Genomic DNA, 22,390 nt, shown 5'->3' on the forward strand with positions numbered 1-22,390 from the left:
AGAAAGAGCAGCTCAAGTCTCTATCCCGTGTGATGAACTCCAGATGCAGTAAAGAGGAAGATTCTGGTTCTGGACCTGGACGAGACGCTGATCCACTCTCACCACGACGGCGTCCTCAGACCCACAGTGAGACCTGGCACGCCGCCAGACTTCATCCTCAAAGTAGGAAGCGTTCAGCCGCACGTGTTCACGTTTTTAAACGCGATGCGCATTCAAGCCTAAACACCGTCTGTCCGTCTCCACGCAGGTCGTCATTGACAAGCATCCAGTCAGATTCTTCGTACATAAAAGGCCGCACGTCGACTTCTTTTTAGAAGTGGTGAGTGTCCCCCCTGTGATTAATGTTGCTTTTTCTGCGTTTGGATCCAAAAGATGATGGAAGGGAACAATACCATCACTCCATTTGATGTCATAAAGCTGTTATATGTCACTTACTGTAACTTTTAAATGTAAGCTCTTGTGTGCTCTTTTACCCTGCGTGTGGACACAGGTGAGCCAGTGGTATGAGCTGGTGGTTTTCACAGCCAGTATGGAGATCTACGGCTCAGCAGTGGCAGATAAGCTGGACAACAATAGGAACATCCTGAAACGCAGATACTACAGACAGGTGCTGCTCTAAACTCTATTTAAACAGCATGTATTCAAGCTGCTGTTTGGTCTCATCTGCTTTATGAAGTCTCTTCATTTTTGATGGTGTCTTTTGTGTTTTTTTTCTCCACAGCATTGTACATTGGATCTAGGTAGTTATATTAAAGACCTGTCTGTAGTACACGATGACCTGTCCAGTATTGTCATCCTGGACAACTCGCCTGGTGCTTATCGTAGCCATCCAGGTAAGACTTAAAGTTTAGATTTGTGTACATTTAACGGCTTGAATTCTTTCGTACGTTCATCTTTAACGTCCTACAAAGTCAAATAAAGCTTCGTCTTATATACGTCAACCTTGTGATGAAGCAGCAAGCGACCAAATAGCCGAGCAGTTAATTCTCAGTACAAGGCTTGTATTGTAAATGTTGTAACGGCTCATTAAATCTGCAGTTCCTCTAACACTCGGTGTCCTCTTTAACAGAACAGCATAAAACCACAGACATGTCCTCCTCACTGACACGACTGACCGGCCTTCTTTTTGATTTTTTTTTTTTTTCTGCCCTCCAGACAATGCAATACCTATCAAGTCCTGGTTCAGCGACCCTAGTGACACAGCACTTCTTAACTTGCTGCCTATGCTGGATGCACTAAGGTAAAAGGCATAATAGAGTTGGCTTGAAAGCAAATAGACGACGCAAACACTTTAACTCTTGTGCATACTGTCTGTATTCTAATGATCCGTGGTGTAACTCAAGAGGTAAGCTCAAGGCTGCAACTGACCACATTATTATAGTCTTAAACTCCTGTCACATTCTCATTTATACGGTATAATGTCTGATTAATGACTTAATCTACGCTACCCTACAATGTCCAGCATTTAACGCATACATTAACAGATTGTTTGCGTTTCCCAAATGTTGCACCGTCCCTTTAATGGCTCAGATAGTGAAACATTCCAGGTCGAGTGGTTTAACAGCCTCTCTCTGTCTCCTAGGTTCACTGCTGATGTTCGCTCCGTCCTCAGTCGAAACCTCCACCAGCATCGACTCTGGTGATTGGCTGAATCTGGAGGGGACGGGGCTTGTTGACCAGCCTCTTCCTCTCTGCCGGCCTCCATCCTGCCCTCCGTTCCCACACAGGCGACCCACCAGCCCTCTCTGAGCCTCTCAGACGTGTCCTGAGGAGATGAGGGTTGGGGTGACCGCCTCAACACGGGATGAAGAGTATTGGGGTCACCAGAGCCCAGAAACTACTGAGGAGGGTGGGGGGGGGCAGCTTTTTTTTTCTTGATTCTTTATTTGTGGTTTTTTTTTTTTTTTCCAAAACAAACCGGAGCCTCTCTGCCTTATTGCTCCTGATACTGACTGTGTGCGTATGGAGGTGAGCTTGTGTACGAGAGTCGGAGTATGCTTGCTGAGTACGTTAGTCCTTTTTAAACTTTTTTGAGAATCGGGACGGGGGGGGGGGGGGGGATCAGCAAAGCGACAAAGACAATTCTACATTATTATTTCTCCTTCTTCTCCATCATCAGACGTTGCACTTAAGCAGACAATTTATCAGTTTACTGTCTTAACCTCTCAGTGCGACTGAGCAGGGGGAAAATAGAAAAAACCCGCCCCTTTTTAGATCAACCTCAACGATAACTAATTGATTCCTGAGGTACGTTTGTTTTCCCTAAACACGAATGGATCAACTCAAATGGTGTAATCGATGGACTTTTGCTTGCAACGTACCATCCACAGGCATTTTTCTGGACAAAAAGCCGAGCAGCCTGAGATTTTTGTTTTTGTTTTTCAGCCATAACCGTCACTCTTTCTACGAAAGCTCCACGTGGAACTCTGTGATAAAGACTTGACTGAAAAAAGGACGGGCTCGCAACGATATGTGGACTGCCGTGCCGCCTTTCCATATCTGATTGTTTCTCTCTTATGATATGTGATAATATGACTTCTTCAAACCACAACATTTCGCTCTCCCCCTTTTGCCATCTGATGCCATCCTGATTTCATCCAATAGGAATTGCACTTAATTTTTTTTTTTTTTTTGCCCCCTTTTTATTTTTTGTTGCAGTTGGTTTTGTATTTGATTCAAATTTGCAGCCTTCCTCTTTTTGAGTTTTGACCCGCTCTGCTTCCTGTATGGGTTCAACTATTAGACCTTCCGTCTTTAAATGCCTTCTGAACAATGTCTTGTTGTCAAGGCTCTCACCGGCTTCTTATTGGCTCTGTCTCCAGGTCTGTGTTACTAATAAAACACTTGTCAGTATCGGACCGTTATTATCCAGCTTGTTGTTGTTTTTAAAAAAAATCCAATTCATTCTGCTGTCTTTTTTCCGTACTCGAGGGATAACATTCTGCAGCTGTCGACTGAACACCTTTTACTGAGGTGAGAAAAAAGCTGAAGAGAATTCCCCCAGTTTCTGCTCGAGGCAATTTGTTTGGTTTTTGCTAACGATCTGCTGCCATCATGTGGTGTGACGGGAAACTGCATTCGTCCACTCGGCATTCCTTCCTCGCCAGAGAGAAAAACTATTTCATGTTGGTTCAGGTTTTTCCCAAAAAATGCTCCAGATATGAAGGATTTTTGTCTAGCATCATGGATGCTCTGTTAGCCTTCAATTAAAGGCTACATCACCGTCATGAAGGTAGGCGACTGTACTCAAGTGGGCCGAGTGTATATTGGTACATAATAGCTGTTTTCTACTCTACCTCCAACTGATGATGGTATCAAAGTAAAACCGAAAGTTTGAAACGGTGAATGTGCATCTATTGTTTAAAAGTAACTTTCCTGCTGTACGAATACCAACCACCTTGTTAAATGTCACCACCTATTCCTGTGTAAGCAAAGACTTTCTCTTCTTTTTTTTTTTCCTCTCTCTCTCTTCTTTTACTTTCCCCAAAGCTGGAGATGCAATGGAGAGGGAAGGCGGGTGCTTCTTGGATGCACAGTACAGTCCGCCAGTAGTTACAATGCACAGAGGTGGAGATACGGAGAAATGTCTATAACTTGGACCAGGAACTGACCAGACTCTGAGGCAGGGCTGAGCTGTAGCTGCTGAGTGATGGCAGACTTTGTTTGTTAGGGATCACATAATGGTTTGCAGGGGGAGATGTAGGCTTTACTTGGGATTTATCACCAACAACGAAGAGCTTTTGTGGGGGAAATCATATGGCAGGGAGCAAGAATGACTCCGACTAAGGAGGACAGTAGACGAAATTGGCATCTTTTATAAAGTGACATTTGATGTAGGTCTGTCATACCTTAAAAGTCCCACAATAAGCTCTGTAGTATGACTCAAAGTTATGTACAATAACCTGAAGCTGTCAGTATTCTAAAATCTGTATTTTGAACCATACTGGGAATTTTTTTTTTAACATGGTCACCTATAATTATCAGTTAATATTGTGGTTTGAAAGAAGGTTGTTTCCCTGTTGTCCATTGTAACACATGAGGGACTTTTCAGATGTGTGCAGTCTACATGTCAAAGCACAGAGGGTGGAGAGTAGATATGAGTCATACAGCTGCGAGTCACGAGCACAATAAACTGGTTAGAGTGTTTCAGGGCATGGACATATGAATGGCAAACTGTGACTCTGACATATTGTAGACTATACTGTCTACAATAGGCCCTACTAGTTTGGGGAATTTACGAGGAACTGCTCAGTTCCTCGTAAATTCCCCAAACTAGTAGGGCCTAGTAGTTTACCCAAAACCAGCATTCACCTTCATTACACACCAGTAAACCTTTATAAAAGAACTAGAAAATGAACCCTTCTGATTTTACATCCGATTTCCCCCCTTAATTATTCCATAAATAGGGTTAACAGCTCGTATAACGCTTGTTATGATGTGCCTGATGTTGTGGCAATAGCGGAAATTGCGAAACTTCGATCTAATTGACTAATTTCTGAGCTCAAATAAAGACATTAATGCTCAATATTCGCTACTTTGCCGATGACATACTGAATGTCTTTGGACCCAAATTTGTTTAGAGCTCCGTTTACTATTGAGTTCAAATGACGGTTTATTATCGGATGTTTTTGAGTTTCTCGTCTCGAGCTGCTAACTGCTGGGCCGCGGTCATATGACAAGGACAGCTGCCTCTTCACTGCCCTGCCCTGTGTCTTTACGCGCAGCGGTTGATGAAAATAAAAATAGTTCCTCGGAAAAAATTGCATCATATATTTAAAACCACTTGAAAATGATTACTTTCAAAGGATTACATTTCATTAGAATAAACACCGATTGTCGGAACTTGACGTTAACGTGGTCTGGCATAGAGAGAAGTCTATCCCGCGAACTAGACTCTCTGCAACGTCATGTTGTTATTGTATCCCTCCGCCGCAGTCGCACTAGGAAAACAGCTGTGGCGTGCTAAAAAGCTAGTTAGCATCGTTTTGTTTTTGTCGTGTGTGACAGCAATTTGAAGCAGTTCCGTTAGCAGATTGCTATCTAACCAACCTCAGAGTGACTGACGTGTTGTCTGTCATCTCTTTTTCAAAGATGAAGTTCCAGTACAAAGAAGAGCACCCTTTTGAGAAAAGGCGGTCCGAAGGCGAGAAAATAAGGAAGAAGTATCCGGACAGGGTGCCTGTAAGTAGCTAACGTTAGCTTAGCTTATCTATGTGGCAACACTCGTGCCGTTTAGCCAGTTGTCAATGACACTTAGTGTACGCTCATTAAATCCATCTATAATCATGTGGCTCGGTTGAAACCACATACTTATTCTTATACTTCCTGATAGTTGACTGCCACGTTAGCTAACAAAGCTAACCTTAGAGGTTAACCTAGAAATAATGTCGGCCGCTCCGAACAGGCCATCAGGTGATAGCTTCCTGTGATCCTTCCGTGTGTGTTTATTATAAGATAATACTACATAGTAGTAAAGATATCGGGTAATATAACGCCACACGGTGTATAAAGACCATGGTGGTTATTACAAAGACAGTCCTAGGCGTGTACGGAGTGATTATGGTCTGGGTGTAGTTTTAGGCTGCACCTTAAAATAGTACGTGTCAACAAACGAGTCACTTGTTTACGTTGCTCTAGCTGTTTAAGATGCGTTATATAGTCCGCAGCTATTTATTCCGGTCAAGACTGACCGACTCAAACCTGTCAGCAGGTCAATGCGCAGTGGACTTAATGTCATGTAAGAAAGCTTGATTTGTCTTTATGAGAGGAATCTAGTTTAATTTCTACTGCTGTTATCAGTCTTATCTTGTCTTAGTTTGTTAAACACTTTATGTATTGCTCCAATTAACTGTGTTTCAATTATCGAGTAATCTTCCAATTATTTCTCAATTAGTCGATCACTAATTTGGTGTATACAATATCTGGAAGTGGTAAAAGCAGCCCCATCACAAGTCACTGATCAATAAATAAAACCAATAGTCCAAAACCCAAATATATACATTTTGCTGTCTTAGGTTACGGGGGAAGGTAGGTAGTATTTAGGTTTTATTTAGGTTTTATTTAGGTAGTAGTCCTATTTTTAGACTGAAGAGAAGAAAGTGTAAGTGCTCAAGTCAGTCCTGTGTGGGAACTTTCTGGGTCTGAATTACTTTAAATAAATACGTATATACGTATGTGTGTCTGACTATTACAAAATACGAGGCTCCAGATACTGTTAATGAAACGCAACATCTGTTTTAAAAACATGTCAGTCCTCGCTTGACTGACTGATAAAGTTATGTATTCTCAGATCCCTTTTTTGAAAGGTGAAACAGTCTATTGAAGTACTTCTCACTTGATACACACGGCCTTTTTGTTCGGTGTAGAATGTACTAGACTCTATTGTTAATGACATGTGTAATGGTTCTTGTTTCCTCTTCAGGTAATTGTGGAGAAAGCCCCCAAAGCCAGAATAGGAGATCTGGACAAGAAGAAATATCTTGTCCCCTCCGACCTGACAGGTAAATATTTGATTCCCGGGGAAAAAAAATTACAACAACAAGAGTGCAGTAACATCTAAAGTTCTGTCAATTGTCATTCATCAGTGGGCCAGTTTTACTTCCTCATCCGGAAAAGAATCCACTTGCGAGCTGAGGACGCCCTCTTCTTCTTTGTAAACAACGTCATTCCACCCACCTCAGCAACCATGGGACTGTTGTACCAGGCAAGAGTCACGTTCTACCTCACCGACCTGCTCTCATCACTACATTGTGTTGTTTTTTTTGTCTCCTACTTACATTAAAGTTACATCTTTAGTGTCATGCTAACGTCTTTTCTTCTTACTCTCTCACCCAGGAGCACCATGAAGAGGACTTTTTCCTCTACATTGCCTACAGTGATGAGAGCGTGTACGGGAGCAGCCAAAGGGAAATCTGATCCCCGCTACCGTCCCCCGTCCCCACCAACCACTACCCACCTTTCTGAGACCTCCACCGTTCATTCATTTAAATATTAAATCCAGCTAAGCAGCCTAGAGTTCTCAGAGTGAATATGTCAAATGCACTTTCACCACCTCTACATTACCTCTCTCCCCTCTCCATTCACGTCTTTATTATTCTGCAGTCTGAATTGTATTTGCCTCCACTTATTCTTTTCGGTAGCGACATGGTGGTCTCGTGGCCAGTTATTTTTCTAGTGTCGTAGTTGTACATCATACTTTACGGAAAAAACTGAGAACCAATAACAAAATAATGTTAGGACTATAGGCCGTAAATATATTCATCCCGGGGTTATAGGAAGAAATGGTATGTGTAGCATGTGAGTTCAAATCAGCTCTTATTGACAATGAAGATTGATTATTGTTTGTTCACTCTGTTGGCTTGTAGGGGTATAAAGTGTGCTTTGAGTTGAGTTTATGAAATCAATAGCGTCTACCGGTTGAAGGCAGGTTATTTTAAGGATAACTGTTTTGCAGCAGTTCTTTTCCTGGAAAAAAAAACTGAAGTGACGGGTGATATTTTGTAAAAATTCACCGGCCACTGAAGTATGTGAAAGAGAATTGTGTGTGTGTGTATAAGGAGTATAATATAATTCAGACTAACTATCATCCTCTGCTTTCAGTGGTGACACTATTACGTTGACTGCTACTATGATTGTTGTTGTTGTTGTTAATTTTAGATGGCTTATTTTCTAAAAGGTATTGTAAAGCTGAGTGAAATTTCCTCTTCTTTTTTTTTTTTTTTAAGTTTGTCTCAAAAAAGATTTGAACTCTGTATACAGCTGCATTACTGGCTCTTTCTCTCCACTTAAGACCATACATGATAAAATGTGATTAAAAGCTCTGTTTCTTGTGGTTATTGAATATTCTTGGTCATATTTGAGACATGTGAGAGGCAGATAGACCAAATGTTCAGTCATTACAGAAGGTAAGTCATGTCCACTATATTTATATTACCCAAAATGCAGTCTATACAGCACCAAAACCCTGTATTTGTGATTTAGTTTTTGTTCCTGTATTTGCATGGGCTGCCTTATCACATCAGCTACTGTGGCTGCTCAGATAGTCAGAACCTTTCCAAGTTGTGCAAAGACAGTTATTGTTAACTTTATGTGAATATATGAACTAGTTTCCACCGGTGAAGGTTACAGAAACTAGGAGCAAAAGTATAAATGTGGCAGGATGAACAGGATACATCATCAGTAGCAGTATGTCATTCTTTCCTAAATCTTTCCTAATAAGTAATTCAAGTCAAAGATTAAAATTACCATTACATTCTACAAGTTCAAACGGATCTCTGTCGCAGGTTTTAAAACAAATACATTTAGGAATCTGTTAATAGCTGATAGAATTCAACAGCAAAAGAAACAGATCAAATGGTAATATAATTAAGAACAGCAAACTATTCACAGGGTATATTCCACTACAATTAAATGACCCACGATACTGATACTGTGTTATTATTTTGAGGAATTATGTGTACTTAAAACCACTGCGGTCAAGAGACCAGGGCAGTTTAGCTCTTTCAGCTGCTAATCAAAAGGTTTTACGTGCAACACGTAACTTTATATCCGTTATCAGGGGTAAAAGACGACATCATTGGTAGTTAATATTTGCTTACAACATTGTAGTGTGGAAGATACCATGATCTACTGTCGTGGGCGGGGCTTTAAATTGAAATGACGTACCTTATATATGTACTGACGTCTCTGTGGCGCAATTGGTTAGCGCGTTCGGCTGTTAACCGAAAGGTTGGTGGTTCAAGCCCACCCAGGGACGTAATTTTTTTTTTTTTCTTAACTACCTGCTTAGGACGTTGATGATGATTGGCCTACATCCAATTCAACATTGGGCAGTCAATATCATGATTGGACGGTTCGTGAAATATTTTCTTCTTAACTAGCTGTACAGCATGTTACCATATTACTCTCAAAAAACACTCATTGTCTCTGTACAGCAAACTATTTCACCGTGATGCCATGTTTACAAAATGTACTTTAATTACTTGACCCAACACACAAATACAAAAGTGATAAACTTCTCTTCTGCACTTCACAACTTGTAGAAAGATGAATGATGGATCTAACAGCTGGATCATCAATCTGTCATTCTGTCTGTAAAACCAGCTTCAAAGGGTCAGCTTACAACTACATTGTGGTGTGTAATAATAATGCTTTACTGCATTCAAATGCTCCATATACACCACTAATCTCTAGCAAACGTTATCAGGATCGTGACTGTCCAATGTTGAATTGGATGTAGGTCAATACAAACAAAGTAAAACAAGGAATCGATAGCCGATGCTGCCTAAACGCGGTTAACGCTTCGTCTGTGTTATTGTCTCATTGAATGAACACGTGCAATGCAATTTAGCTCACCAAAACATCAGCTTGTTATTTTATCCAACTCTAATAATGAACATTGAGTAAAGGAAGTCGAGAGATGTAAACAGAGACAGCTCGCCTTCAAAGTAAAAGTTGCGCGTTTTCAAACGTGCTTGCTCCAACGATCAATTTAAGGAGAGCTAAATTAAATAAACCAACAAATATTCAACACAACAACTGACTGTTGAACAAAATCATGTTCAAGCATACCCCAGATAACATACTTTCACTCTTCAAATTGCTTTACTTTTAAGAAATTACAAACGTTTTCTACATGTCAACATGGTAACATGGATTTCGGGCCAACCAATCAGCAGGGGAGTCTGTTAAAAATCCATTCTCAAAGGTCCAATCTCGATGCTCGCTTTCCATTGTGAAGACAATGGATGGACCAATCACGTCTGCAGTACGCACAGCTCACGAAGCAGAAAGACATCAGACGCGTCGACGACGAATTATACTAGAACTTGTCGAACTTGTCAAAAGTAAGTTATCCTTCCATTTATTCTTAAATAGCCGTACGAAACGTTATATTTCCGTCTGTCCCAGAAGGTCATTTGTATCTTTTTTGTCGTCCGTAAATGCGGTCGGCATTAGCTAGCGAGCGAGCTACCGCTAGCACATTTAACGACATGTAAATACGTGTGTTGTCTGATTGAAAACCGGGTGGAACACTATGCTAGCGAGTGTGCTGACTTTGTGGAGCGGCCCAGCCTCTTACCGGTGGTCTGCCAGGAGCCGCAGAAGCACATTGACGTTCCAACTAGTCGCTGGCTGCTGTCCGTGTACCGCGTGGACATCCTGACCCGCATTGACCACATCATGGCCAGCATCACCCTCATATTTGGGTCCATCTTAAAGATGAACTCAACCAAAAAGGTAATAAATAGTATGACTGTTTAATAGATTGCCATGTACATTATATGTATTCTCCTGTACTCATTATCATAGTTTTCGGTGACAGCTTTACATATGCATTTATTATGAATGTTTGTAATAGCTCTCTTACTGCTGTAGAGAATGTGTTAAAAAAAGAAAGAAAGTGTAATCTTAAAGATCACTGTCCTCACATCACAGATCACAAAGAAGCTGGCTGGCCACGGCAGGGGGACGGCTCAATGGGTGACCTCCATCTGGAATGAGGTCGGCCAGATCCTGATCAGTGTCCTGACGGTGCAGGAGGGGCCGGGACCGAACGCGATGGTCTCTGGCGTGATGGAGCGGTACCGGCAGGCAGATGTTCCACCCCCCGTGCTGCTTTACGTCGACTGTGGCTGCTGCAAGAGCGAGGGGTCGAGCAAGCTGCAGACCAGGTTTGCAGCTTGGCCAGAACCTCCACATAAGACTGGACATCTGGCTCTTTATGAGGAGGCTGGCCGTTGGCTGCACCACCGACGCTCACACCCTCTACCCGGCCTTTATGGGCAGCTTGTCTGCCTGCGTCTTTGAGTGGGATGCAGGGGACCTCACTCTGTTGCGGCAGGCAAAGCGGGAGCAGCTCAGGCAGGAGGGTGTGCCGGGAATTACCGATCGCCTGGTGGACGTGTGGATCGGTAAGAAGAAGCTGAGCCGGTACTGCCGTAGGAGGACACGTGGTGAGGAGGCCACCATCAACCTCATTGAGCAGGTGCTGCAGACACTGGGGGGGGGGGGGGGGGTGGGAGAGACCTCATGGGGTGCTACTGCTGGACGACGTGCGGATGGAGCACATTTGGTGTGTGCAAAAACACCACGTCGGGTGCATCCAGGATGTCCCAGGTGTGCAGCTGTACACAGTGGTGCACCACCACCACCACCACCAAGTGCGGCATCATCCTGACAAAGTACCGCTGTGCCAGAGGGTCCACATCCCTGGAGTCCTTTCACTGCCACCTGAAGAGGTTCATTCCAGGTTGGTGTCTCTCTTGTGTTTTATATTTTCAATAACTTGTAGGTTATTTTGTGAAAACATTAAGATTGAAAAGCAATTCAACGTTATTGTTTTGTTTTTCAGGAACTAGTGCAAATGCACTCAATTTCCAGCTGTACCTTCTGGAAGCCCTGAACAGGTGGAACCAGGATCGGGGGACTGCAGCGGTGACCAGCACACCGTCAGCTTACCTCACCTACTCCGGTGACGTGACCCAGTCAGTCAACAACAACACCCTGAAGCTGTTTGGTCAGGCATTTGTGCCAACCTTCAGGCCACCTTCCCAATACACTGGTATGTCTCGTTAATATCTGGCTACATCATTCTTTTGGTTTATTGTTTTTCAGTGTTCTAACTGAAGTTCAACAAGGCTACATTTGTATCATTCCCATTGCCAAAGCCAGCCATTCAGACGTGTGTGTCTGCTCTTTTTCATAGGCGAGCTCATTGGTGTGGACTAACGTCTGGACAGCCCCTGAATGTCATCCCTACTACTACTACTCTAAATAAAAGATGCCTTGATCCAACTAAGTTTCAATTCCTCTGAACAGACACAGGTGGGCGGGGCTTCAAATTTAGGCCACACCTCTTTGCTGTTCAGCCGTCTCTGTGGCGCAATTGGTTAGCGCGTTCGGCTGTTAACCGAAAGGTTGGTGGTTCAAGCCCACCCAGGGACGTGAAATGTTTTCTTCTTAACTAGCTGCTTAGTATGTTACCACATTACTCTAAAGCAAAATTCTGTAAAATCTATAAAACAATTCTAAAGTCCAGTGTTGCTCGTCTCTGGTGGGGCCCTTGTAGTCTCCTCAAGGTAAGGCTGCTCTTCCCCTGGGATAGGCTGACAGTGGTACATTTATTAGACATGTGATATGACTGACATTCCTGTTACATGCTACGGTTAAGATGGTGTTATTCGTTATTGTTGTGATTTACTAATCTAGTTGGCTCAGATTGATTTTGAAGCTCTGCTAATGTATCATGTGATGTAGCAGTGTTGGTTAATGTTTAGACATTAGCTGAGGTGTATTAGGAAGTAATAGGGGTTAGATTGGTATCTAAATTAGGGCTGTTAGGGCCCTTAATAACCGAGCAAGGTACCCAACCACACGGGGTTCCTCCTCCAGCAGTGGCCCTTTAGAACAGGCTCACCCTAGAGTACATCCAACTCTCTCTCTCTCTCTCTCTCTCACTCACACACACACACACACACACCTAAATCCGTTGATGTCCGGCAGCTGTGAAATAGTTTAGAGTATTTTTTTTCTCTTCAGAGTAACGTTCCAAGCAGCTAGTTAAGAAGAAAACATTTCACGTCCCTGGGTGGGCTTGAACCACCAACCTTTCGGTTAACAGCCGAACGCGCTAACCAATTACGCCACAGAGACAGCTGAACAGCTTTGGGGTGTGGCCTAAACTTGAGGCTCCTCCCACCTGTGTCTGTACAGCAGAAATCAGGCATAGTTAGATCATTGCATCTTTTATTTAGTGTTCAAGTGCAGTCAACTACTACTGAACATATTATTACACACTACAATGTTGTCAGCCAATATTAAGCCCCAATGATGTCATACTTGTGTTCCTGGTTTGTCTACCCTTTACCCCGGATCACGGAAATAAAGTTGCTTGTTCCATGTAAATAGATGCTGGAGGTAAGTTTCTAATAGAACTGAGTAAAAAGCGGTGTTTTGTTGGTCCAAAGCGTCTGTGAAAATAGAGGCATGTAATGGCATTTTCAGCTTTTTATAAGCTAATACTAGTGAATTAGAATGAACAATTAACTCCATTGAAGAAGTCCCATATGGGTGCTGCACCGTGGTGAACTGACCTCACGGCAAGAGGGACCCGGATTCGGTCCCCGGGCTGCACGGTCCTGCTGTGAGGAGTTTGCATGTTGTCCCCCGTGTCTCTGTCCATACCTGGCATGCACGAGTGATCCACAGCCTGAACAAAAATACAGAGATGAGCAACACAACTTGAGAACAGTAAAATAGATCACCATAACGGCGTGGAATCTGCAATTACAGGCGATAGACCCTCCAAAGAGGGTGGTCTGTCCACAGGCCTGCATGGGGCATTGCTCAATCTGAAATGATAAGAATTGATATTTAGCCTGGAGTGAGTCAATCAGTTCACTACGTCTGACATTATCTGCACCATCATATTGCAGAATTTGAATCAAGTGTGTGGCAATACATGTAATCAAATCAATACATATGTATTTACATTTATACTGTTTAATTATACTTTCTACAAAATTAAGTTGTGCAATAACTTCATGAGAGAAAAATTAGATCTGCTGTTTCTATGAACTTGTCCCCAAATGCATGTGTCAAAGCACAAGTTTCATGCTATATAGTCATTTAAAATGGTCAATCCACTGTAGTCAAATGGATTATTTATTCATTTATTTTATTTTATGTAGAATAGTTAAAAGTGTAAACAGTAAATTAACTTGAAGGATTTTACATGAGATAGCTTAGTGGCTTCATTGTAATGACACCAGAGCCAGCTATAAAGTCAAAGTTCAGAGTAAATCAACTATTTTTACATCACAAGTGTCAACACTACGGCCTGTAACATTCACCCAAATAGTTTAAGAAGCCTTGATTAAATAATCTCTATTCAATTTAAATTACATACAAATAATTCAGTGTTTGTGCCCTTGGCAGTTTATTCACGTTCAATTGTGGGAAAGTGACAGAAATATGACTTTATCACAGTCATTTATGTTCTTCATGTAGAATATTTGTTGGTTTATTTAATTTAGCTCTCCTTAAATTGATCGCTGGAGCAAGCACATTTGAAAACGAGCAACTTTTACTTTGAAGGCGAGCTGTCTCTGTTTACATCTCTCGACTTCCTTTACTCAATGTTCATTATTAGAGTTGGATAAAATAACAAGCTGATGTTTGCATTGCACGTGTTCATTCAATGAGACAATAACACAGACGAAGCGTTAACCGCGTTTAGGCAGCATCGGCTATCGATTCCTTGTTTTACTTTGTTTGTATTGACCTACATCCAATTCAACATCGGACAGTCACGATCCTGATTGGACGATAACATTTACTAGAGACCATCGGAGTATATGGAGCATTTGAATGCAGTATTATTGTGACGTACACTAAATGTATGGTCACATTTTTGTTTATTTGATTAATATTTGATAGAACGAATTTCTGTGATTTTAGTAATCATAATAAAACTTGCCCAGAAGTGTATTTCTATCTGTGCCCAGTAGGTGGCAGTGCAGCGCTGTGGCTTCGCCTCGCGACCCTGGACTTGTATGTGCGCGTGGAGCTTAAAGCGCGTGCAGCTTGAAGCGCGTGCAGCGTTTTCTCATAGCTCGAGGAGACCATACATGAGAGAAGCCACACGTTTGCCTTCCTCATCATTTCCTGTTTTTCTCAGGTTAGTGACTTGTTAAGTGCACCACATATGACATGGGAATTGGGGATTAATGTGTACAGAACATTTTTATAGATTATTTTGTGTTTCATTTAGTTTAGTAGCTACGTGAGTATTGTTTTAAGACTTGACTGTCAAATGCTAGCTAAACTGATAGTAGCCTTCCAATACATTCCCTAGTTTTTTTTTCTGGCTCCTACACATCGTATTATTTGTTCATAATGAAGCGAATCAACTCTTTTGTGTTCTACTAAGTCGTTTCATGCTAAATATGTTCATTAAATATGACTTAAAGATGTATATAACTGTTGTGCATGTTAGTTAGCATGTGTTAGCGGTTCGCTATCCTGTTGGAGCAGCGCCGCCATTTGTAATGGTGTCTTCTTCACGTGCGTCTTCTTCACGTGCGCCACAGTAAATGTGAGCACATTGAAAAACAGCTAGGAAGGTTTTAGCCCAAGTTACATAAAATGTTGATTAAACATAGTTATGTGATAGTAGTGTAAACTTTTATTTGATTCTTGATATGATTTTGTTGAAGACAATTTAATGTATTTTACCTGTACTTCATGTCAAAATGAGAAGAGAGAGACTTTGATTGTTTGCTATGGAGCACGAAAAATGTGAAGTATAAACAAATAAACATATACAGGAATGAATAAATGTACAAATACAGAAATTAATAAATAAAATAATTAAATGCTGAAATAAATAAAATAAATAATTGCTGAAATTAATAAATAAAAGTTGATACCTAAACAGGACAGAAATTAATAAATCTATTTATACATTTCTGTCCACCTTCATTTATTTATTTCTGTGTCCGTATGTTAATGAGGTAGGCGGTCTGAACCTCATTCTTAAGCAGGAGGTCTTGCTGTCTCGAGGAGATGTTACGTGAGAGAAGCCACACGTTTTTCTGTCTCATCATTTTCTGTTTTTCTCAGGCACACATTCGTTATCAGGCTCTTTCAAACTGAGACCTGTAACATTATTACACACTGCAGTGTAGTTGTAAGCTGACCCCTGAAAGCTGGTTTCACAGACAGAATGACAGATTGACGATCCAGCTGTTAGATTCATCATTCATCTTTCTACAAGTTGTGATGTGCAGAAGAGAAGTTTATCGCTTTTGTATTTGTGTGTTGGGTCAAGTAATGAAAGTGCATTTTTTGTCATCACCGTGAAATAGTTTGCTGTACAGAGACATTGAGTGGTTTTTAGTTTGTTTTTCTTTAGAGTAATGTGGTAACGTACGAAGCAGCTAGTGAAGAAGAAAACATTTCACGTCCCTGGGTGGGCTTGAACCACCAACCTTTCGGTTAACAGCCGAACGCGCTAACCAATTGCGCCACAGAGACAGCTGAACAGCTATGGGGTGTGGCCAAAATTTGAGGCCCCTCCCACCTGAGGCTATCAAGCAGAAATGAGGCATAGTTAGATCATTGCATCTTTTATTAAGCGTTCAAGTGCAGTCAACTACTACTGAACGGTGGTGTACTGGCCTCACGGCAAGGGCGACCTGGATTTGGTCCCCGGGATGCACGGCCCTGCTGTGAGGAGTTTGCATGTTGTCAGCGTGGGGGTTCTTCAGCGTCCTCCCACAAGGACATTTTCAAAATAAGATCTACTTTCATGCCTGAAAAGTATCACACAAAGTGTCCATACACAATATAACAGCGCCACAGCCTAAAAATTACAATATAATCCTAAAGTAGTTTCAACAGAAACTGCTCTGGCATCTGTCAGGATCCCCGTCTGACCCGATCTCCTCTCCTCATGTGTTCTGTCGTTCCCCTGTTTATTATTGTCATGTGTTCTGTGTTTTTCCTCTGCAGGCCTCTATCCTCACATCCTGATCCCACTAATCACCTCCTGGCAGTATATCAAACCTGGTTCTGCAGTCCCCTGTTGTCAGTCCGTACCATCCACTCACCCTGGTACTGTTACCACTGTCCGTAAGTTTCCGGTCTTACAAACCCCGGTTCTGACCTCTCTCCTCTCTACTACATTGTCTAGGTCCTACTAGTGTGCCAGCTGCCAGGTTGTGTTGTGTGGTTACCAATGAGCCCACGGAGTTCCTCAGAGATCCCGTGTCCAGCAGTCCGGTGTCGGCCCACGGGAAACCACATTGTTGATCCTGCCTGCCATCCTGTGTCGGGCCAAGGGAACCACACAGTCGATCCTGCCATCTGTCCGGCGTCGGTCCACGGGAACACACTGCTGACAGACACCTCGACAGGTCGTGCGGTTCGGTCCAAACCCACGTGTGAGCGTCAGTGGTGCAGCCAACGGCCAGCCTCCTCATAAAGAGCCAGATGTCCAGTCTTATGTGGAGGTTCTGGCCAAGCTGCAAACCTGGTCTGCAGCTTGCTCGACCCCTCGCTCTTGCAGCAGCCACAGTCGACGTAAAGCAGCACGGGGGGTGGAACATCTTTCTGCCGGTACCGCTCCATCACGCCAGAGACCATCGCGTTCGGTCCCGGCCCCTCCTGCACCGTCAGGACACTGATCAGGATCTGGCCGACCTCATTCCAGATGGAGGTCACCCATTGAGCCGTCCCCCTGCCGTGCCCAGCCAGCTTCTTTGTGATCTGTGATGTGAGGACAGTGATCTTTAAGATTACACTTCTTCTTTTTTTTTTTTACACATTCTCTACAGCAGTAAGAGAGTTATTACATACAGGAGAATACATATAATGTACATGGCAATCTATGAAACAGTCATATTATTTATTACCTTTTTGGTTGAGTCCATCTTTAAGATGGACCCAAATGTGGAGGTGATGCTGGCATTAATGTGGTCTAGCCGGGTGAGGATGTCCACGGACAGCAGCCAGCGACTGGTTGGAACGTCAATGTGCTTCTGCGGCACCTGGCAGACCACCGGTAAGAGGCTGGGCCGCTCCACAAAGTCAGCACACTCCCCAGCATAGTGTTCCACCCGGTTCAGCCATTCCTCACCATGGTTCTCCTTGGGCTGCTTTACCAGCCGTGCTGGACTGTTGCCAAGAGTCTAGTCCCGAAGCAGCCGAATGACGGGATGATATTCAGGGGCTGTTCAGTCTGACTTAGAAGATAGTCCACACCAATGAGCTCGCCTATGAAAAAGTGTGCGCGCACGCACGCACGCACGCACGCACACACACACACACTAGTTGTAGTCAAAGCATTATATATACAAACCTTTAATTTTTAAAAAATCTGACTTGTATCATGTTATGTCTGAATGGCTGGCTTTGGCAATGGGAATGATACAAATGTAGCCTTGTTGAACTTCAGTTAGAACACTGAAAAACAATAAACCAAAAGAATGATGTAGCCAGATATTAACGAGACATACCAGTGTATTGGGAAGGTGGCCTGAAGGTTGGCACAAATGCCCGGCCAAACAGCTTCAGGGTGTTGTTGTTGACTGACTGGGTCACGTCACCGGAGTAGGTGAGGTAAGCTGACGGCGTGCTGGTCACCGCTGCAGTCCCCCGATCCTGGTTCCACCTGTTCAGGGCTTCCAGAAGGTACAGCTGGAAATTGAGTGCATTTGCACTAGTTCCTGAAAAACAAAACAATAACGTTGAATTGCTTTTCAATCTTAATGTTTTCACAAAATAACCTACAAGTTATTGAAAATATAAAACACAAGAGAGACACCAACCTGGAATGAACCTCTTCAGGTGGCAGTGAAAGGACTCCAGGGATGTGGACCCTCTGGCACAGCGGTACTTGATGAGGATGATTCCACTCTTGGTGGTGGTGGTGGTGGTGGTGCACCACTGTGTACAGCTGCACACCTGGGACATCCTGGATGCACCCGACGTGGTGTTTTTGCACACACCAAATGTGCTCCATCCGCACGTCGTCCAGCAGTAGCACCCCATGAGGTCTCTCCCACCCCCCCCCCCCCCAGTGTCTGCAGCACCTGCTCAATGAGCCTAATGGTGGCCTCCTCACCACGTGTCCTCCTACGGCAGTACCGGCTCAGTTCCTTCTTACCGATCCACACGTCCACCAGGCGATCGGTAATTCCCGGCACACCCTCCTGCCTGAGCTGCTCCCGCTTTGCCTGCCGCAACAGAGTGAGGTCCCCTGCATCCCACTCAAAGATGCAGGCAGACAAGCTGCCCATAAAGGCCGGGTAGAGGGTGTGAGCGTCGGTGGTGCAGCCAACGGCCAGCCTCCTCATAAAGAGCCAGATGTCCAGTCTTATGTGGAGGTTCTGGCCAAGCTGCAAACCTGGTCTGCAGCTTGCTCGACCCCTCGCTCTTGCAGCAGCCACAGTCGACGTAAAGCAGCACGGGGGGTGGAACATCTGCCTGCCGGTACCGCTCCATCACGCCAGAGACCATCGCGTTCGGTCCCGGCCCCTCCTGCACCGTCAGGACACTGATCAGGATCTGGCCGACCTCATTCCAGATGGAGGTAACCCACTGAGCCGTCCCCCTGCCGTGCCCAGCCAGCTTCTTTGTGATCTGTGATGTGAGGACAGTGATCTTTAAGATTACACTTCTTTTTTCTTTTTTTTTACACATTCTCTACAGCAGTAAGAGAGTTATTACATACAGGAGAATACATATAATGTACATGGCAATCTATTAAACAGTCATATTATTTATTACCTTTTTGGTTGAGTCCATCTTTAAGATGGACCCAAATGTAGAGGTGATGCTGGCCTTGATGTGGTCCAGCCGGGTGAGGATGTCCATCCCGTACACAGACAGCAGCCAGCGACTGGTTGGCACGTCTATGTGCTTCGGCGGCTGCTGACAGACCACTGGTAAGAGGTTGGGCCCGTCTACAAACTCAGCACACTCCCCAAAATAGTGTGCCACCCGGTTTAGCCACTCTTCCCCGTGGTTTTCCTTCAGCTGCTTCGCCAGCCGTGCCGGACTGTTGCCAAGAGTCCGGTCCCGAAGCAGCCGAATCACGCGGATGTCACAAGCGTATCTGAAATGCACATTTCCTTTACTTTTTTGTATATTTAAAACAGGGACAGTGTATAGTAAATATATGGCACCAGATTATTCTAATATGCACTTGTATTTAAGCAATTACTAATACATTTGAGAAATGATTTAAAGAAACTATTCCATCATTGCAGTGATTTTTTACATGTTCATGGGAGGCAGTTTCAAAACCGTTTTACTCACTTGCGGGTCAGGATCAGCCGGAACATCTTTTGGTGAGGCAGGTCCAGCTGATTTCGGACAGTCTGGCTGGTCGACAGGTAGTTGGAGGAACACACAGTGCACCTGAGTGTCTCCGTCACCATCAGGTAATACCTGTCGATGTCCAGGACCTTCCTAGACCGCTTGTGGACACCATAACCCGTCAGCTGCTTCCCACAATCTGGGCAGAACACCCTCACCTTCCACAGGTGGTAGGGCATCCACACCATCAGCCGATGGGTGAAAAAGCGGTCGGGTGTCGGTGTCTGGTGGTAGATCAGGGCTGGAACAGGGGGTTCGTACCACAGCTTCAAATCTGGCCGCAGTTTGCCGGAGTGAAAGAGGGTGTTGGCAATCCACCTCTGGTCCTGCAAAGGGAGGGTCTTGCTCATTTCGCCGGGCAACCAGAATGAAGCTGCAGCACCAGCAGCGGCTGGCTGAACATCTCCAGACTCATCCTGTTTGTTAGACAACAACAAATAAGAATTAAGTGACTACACTAAATATGAAAAAGCCAGACCAATAAATAAACGCAGTACTCACAGCGTCTACAGCAATGCTGGTGGAAACACCAGCACCAGGGCTTGGGGTCCTCACAGAGGATGGAGAAGGAGGAGGAGCAAGGCTGGGTGTCCTCACAGAGGATGGAGAAGGGCTGCGTGTCCTCACAGAGGATGGAGAAGGAGGAGGAGCAAGGCTGGGGGCCGTAAAGAGGGTCCTCACTGGGGATGGAGCAGGCCTTGGGGTCCTCACTGGGGATGGAGCAGGGCTGGGTGTCCTCACAGAGGATGGAGAAGGAGGAGGAGATGGGCTGGGGGTCCTAGCCACTAAATTGGGCTTTAGTGAGGCAGACTGTGACCCACCAAAGCGTGATTTAGTAAACTGAAAGGAGAACCAAAGTTAATTTGAAGATGCAACACATACAAAATAATTCCTACAAAACATGAATTACAAAAAAATAATAATTCACCATTGACAAAGTCAGAGCGGGTCGCAAAAAGGACCGAGGGGCTGAAGCAGTCGCACCAGGCGCTGAGGCCACGGACTGTGGGTTAGCACCAGGAGGGGCTGAGGCTGAGGCCACGGACTGCGGGGCTGGGGCTGAGGCTGAGGCTGAGGCCGAGGCCACGGACTGCGGGGCTGGGGCTGAGGCTGAGGCTGAGGCCGAGGCCACGGACTGCCGGGCTGAGGCCGAGGCCACGGACTGCGGGGCTGAGGCCGAGGCCGAGGCCACGGACTGTGGGACATCAGCAGGAGACTGAAACAACAGCATTACGACATGCGATGGAACAGCAACAGCATAACAACATTGTAACAAACATGCGATGTAAGATAAACAATAAAAGATGTCATTTGTAAATAGATCACCATAACGTGGAATCCGCAATTACAGGCGATGGACCCTCCAAAGAGGGTGGTCTGTCCACGGGCCTGCATGGGGCATTTCTCAATCTGAAATGATAAGAATTGCTATTTAGCCTGGAGTGAGTGAATCAGTGTACTACGTCTGATTGACATTATCTGCACCATCGTATGGCATAATTTGAATCAAGTGCGTGGCATACTAGTGACAGAAATGAGTAATAGGTACATAGTTTGTAATACTTTACCTTCTGATAGAGGTCGTGCCACTTCCTCTGCCTTGGGGCTGGCCTATTGCCTCCTCCAGCAGGCCAAACCCCAGAGCTGGCAAATGCCCTCAGCCTCGCCATCCACTCTCCATCGCTCATGGCCTTGTGGCTCTTTGGTTTTGTGCTCATCTAAAGATAACATGGAAATAATAACAATTGCTGAATCTACATAACCATGACATTGATGTGCATACTTAGTACTGTAACGTTATTTACACGTGGTATTAAAACATGTAATCAAATCGATACATATTATGTAGACACATTATTTACATGTATCCTGTGTAATTACACTTTATCTATTATAAATCTGTATGTATTAATCTTTAAATATCAACAATAAACGTTGATGCTGCAGCTTGTGTGGACGTTTACGTGTTTCCACTCGGACTGTATTTACTGTGTAACGTAATGTGACACCGGACGCCGAGCCGACCGTGTTTACCGTGTATAACGTAGTGTGACACCGGACCGGACGAGAAAAAAATACAACACACGTTATTACATGTAGTTACGTTGTCGCTAGCGGTAGCTTTAGCCAGCTCGGTCGCTCGAATAAAAGATTTTTAAAAAATGAACAGTCTGACAGACGGAAATACAACGTTTTCGACGGCTATTTAAGAATAAATGGAAGGACAACTCACCTTTGACAAGTTCGACAAGTTCCAGGATATTTGTTCGGCAACAACAGGTCGCTAATGCCGACCGCATTTACGGACGAGAAAAAAAAGATTTTTAAAAAGTGACCAGTCTGACAGACGGAAATAAAACGTTTTTTACGGCTATTTTAGAATAAATGGAAGGACAACTTACCTTTGACAAGTTCGACAAGTTCCAGGATATTTTTTCGTCGTTGTTCGGCAACAACAGGTCGCTAATGCCGACCGCATTTACGGACGAGAAAAAAAAAGATTTTT

General features: G+C 44.0%; 3 protein-coding genes, 1 long non-coding RNA gene and 4 other non-coding genes across 8 annotated transcripts in view; 4 read left to right on the forward strand and 4 right to left on the reverse strand.

Moving 5' to 3' along the window:
* The window catches only part of LOC137874545 (CTD nuclear envelope phosphatase 1A), an 8,637-nt gene extending 5,773 nt beyond the window's left edge, over positions 1-2,864 (forward strand). Inside the window, exons 3-8 of the mRNA XM_068713283.1 lie at positions 44-162; positions 248-319; positions 491-607; positions 722-833; positions 1,156-1,240; positions 1,583-2,864. Of these exons, the coding sequence (XP_068569384.1) occupies positions 44-162; positions 248-319; positions 491-607; positions 722-833; positions 1,156-1,240; positions 1,583-1,643 (566 nt within the window). The 3' untranslated portion in view covers positions 1,644-2,864. The remainder of the gene's footprint in view (positions 1-43; positions 163-247; positions 320-490; positions 608-721; positions 834-1,155; positions 1,241-1,582) is intronic.
* A 2,071-nt stretch (positions 2,865-4,935) lies between these two features.
* On the forward strand, positions 4,936-7,820 carry gabarapb (GABA(A) receptor-associated protein b). Its single transcript, XM_068713284.1, has 4 exons — positions 4,936-5,181; positions 6,422-6,500; positions 6,585-6,703; positions 6,835-7,820. Exons 1-4 carry the CDS (start codon positions 5,092-5,094, stop codon positions 6,913-6,915), a joined length of 369 nt encoding a protein of 122 aa, XP_068569385.1. The 5' UTR covers positions 4,936-5,091; the 3' UTR covers positions 6,916-7,820.
* An 861-nt stretch (positions 7,821-8,681) lies between these two features.
* On the forward strand, positions 8,682-8,755 carry trnan-guu (transfer RNA asparagine (anticodon GUU)). Its single transcript has one exon. It is a non-coding gene; the product is annotated as a tRNA-Asn (tRNA).
* A 3,117-nt stretch (positions 8,756-11,872) lies between these two features.
* Positions 11,873-11,946, forward strand: trnan-guu (transfer RNA asparagine (anticodon GUU)). The gene has a single exon. It is a non-coding gene; the product is annotated as a tRNA-Asn (tRNA).
* A 634-nt stretch (positions 11,947-12,580) lies between these two features.
* Positions 12,581-12,654, reverse strand: trnan-guu (transfer RNA asparagine (anticodon GUU)). The gene has a single exon. It is a non-coding gene; the product is annotated as a tRNA-Asn (tRNA).
* Positions 12,655-15,964: 3,310 nt separating this feature from the next.
* trnan-guu (transfer RNA asparagine (anticodon GUU)) lies at positions 15,965-16,038 on the reverse strand. Its single transcript has one exon. It is a non-coding gene; the product is annotated as a tRNA-Asn (tRNA).
* A 2,571-nt stretch (positions 16,039-18,609) lies between these two features.
* Positions 18,610-20,915, reverse strand: LOC137874890 (uncharacterized). The gene is made up of 5 exons (XM_068713866.1): positions 20,813-20,915; positions 20,386-20,724; positions 19,825-20,300; positions 19,294-19,621; positions 18,610-19,146 (listed from the first exon to the last, which is right to left on the reverse strand). The coding sequence occupies exons 1-5, from the start codon at positions 20,813-20,815 to the stop codon at positions 18,775-18,777; spliced, it is 1,518 nt and encodes a 505-aa protein (XP_068569967.1). The 5' UTR covers positions 20,816-20,915; the 3' UTR covers positions 18,610-18,774.
* A 132-nt stretch (positions 20,916-21,047) lies between these two features.
* On the reverse strand, positions 21,048-22,173 carry LOC137874891 (uncharacterized). The gene is made up of 4 exons (XR_011103352.1): positions 22,118-22,173; positions 21,453-21,602; positions 21,211-21,294; positions 21,048-21,100 (listed from the first exon to the last, which is right to left on the reverse strand). It is a non-coding gene; the product is annotated as an uncharacterized lncRNA (long non-coding RNA).
* Between the last annotated feature and the right edge of the window lie 217 nt (positions 22,174-22,390).

Source organism: Cebidichthys violaceus, unplaced genomic scaffold (assembly GCF_023349555.1).
Source record: "Cebidichthys violaceus isolate CVI_PGR_0920_01 unplaced genomic scaffold, fCebVio1.0.p SCAF_19, whole genome shotgun sequence".
NCBI classification, from domain to species: Eukaryota; Metazoa; Chordata; class Actinopteri; order Perciformes; family Stichaeidae; genus Cebidichthys; species Cebidichthys violaceus.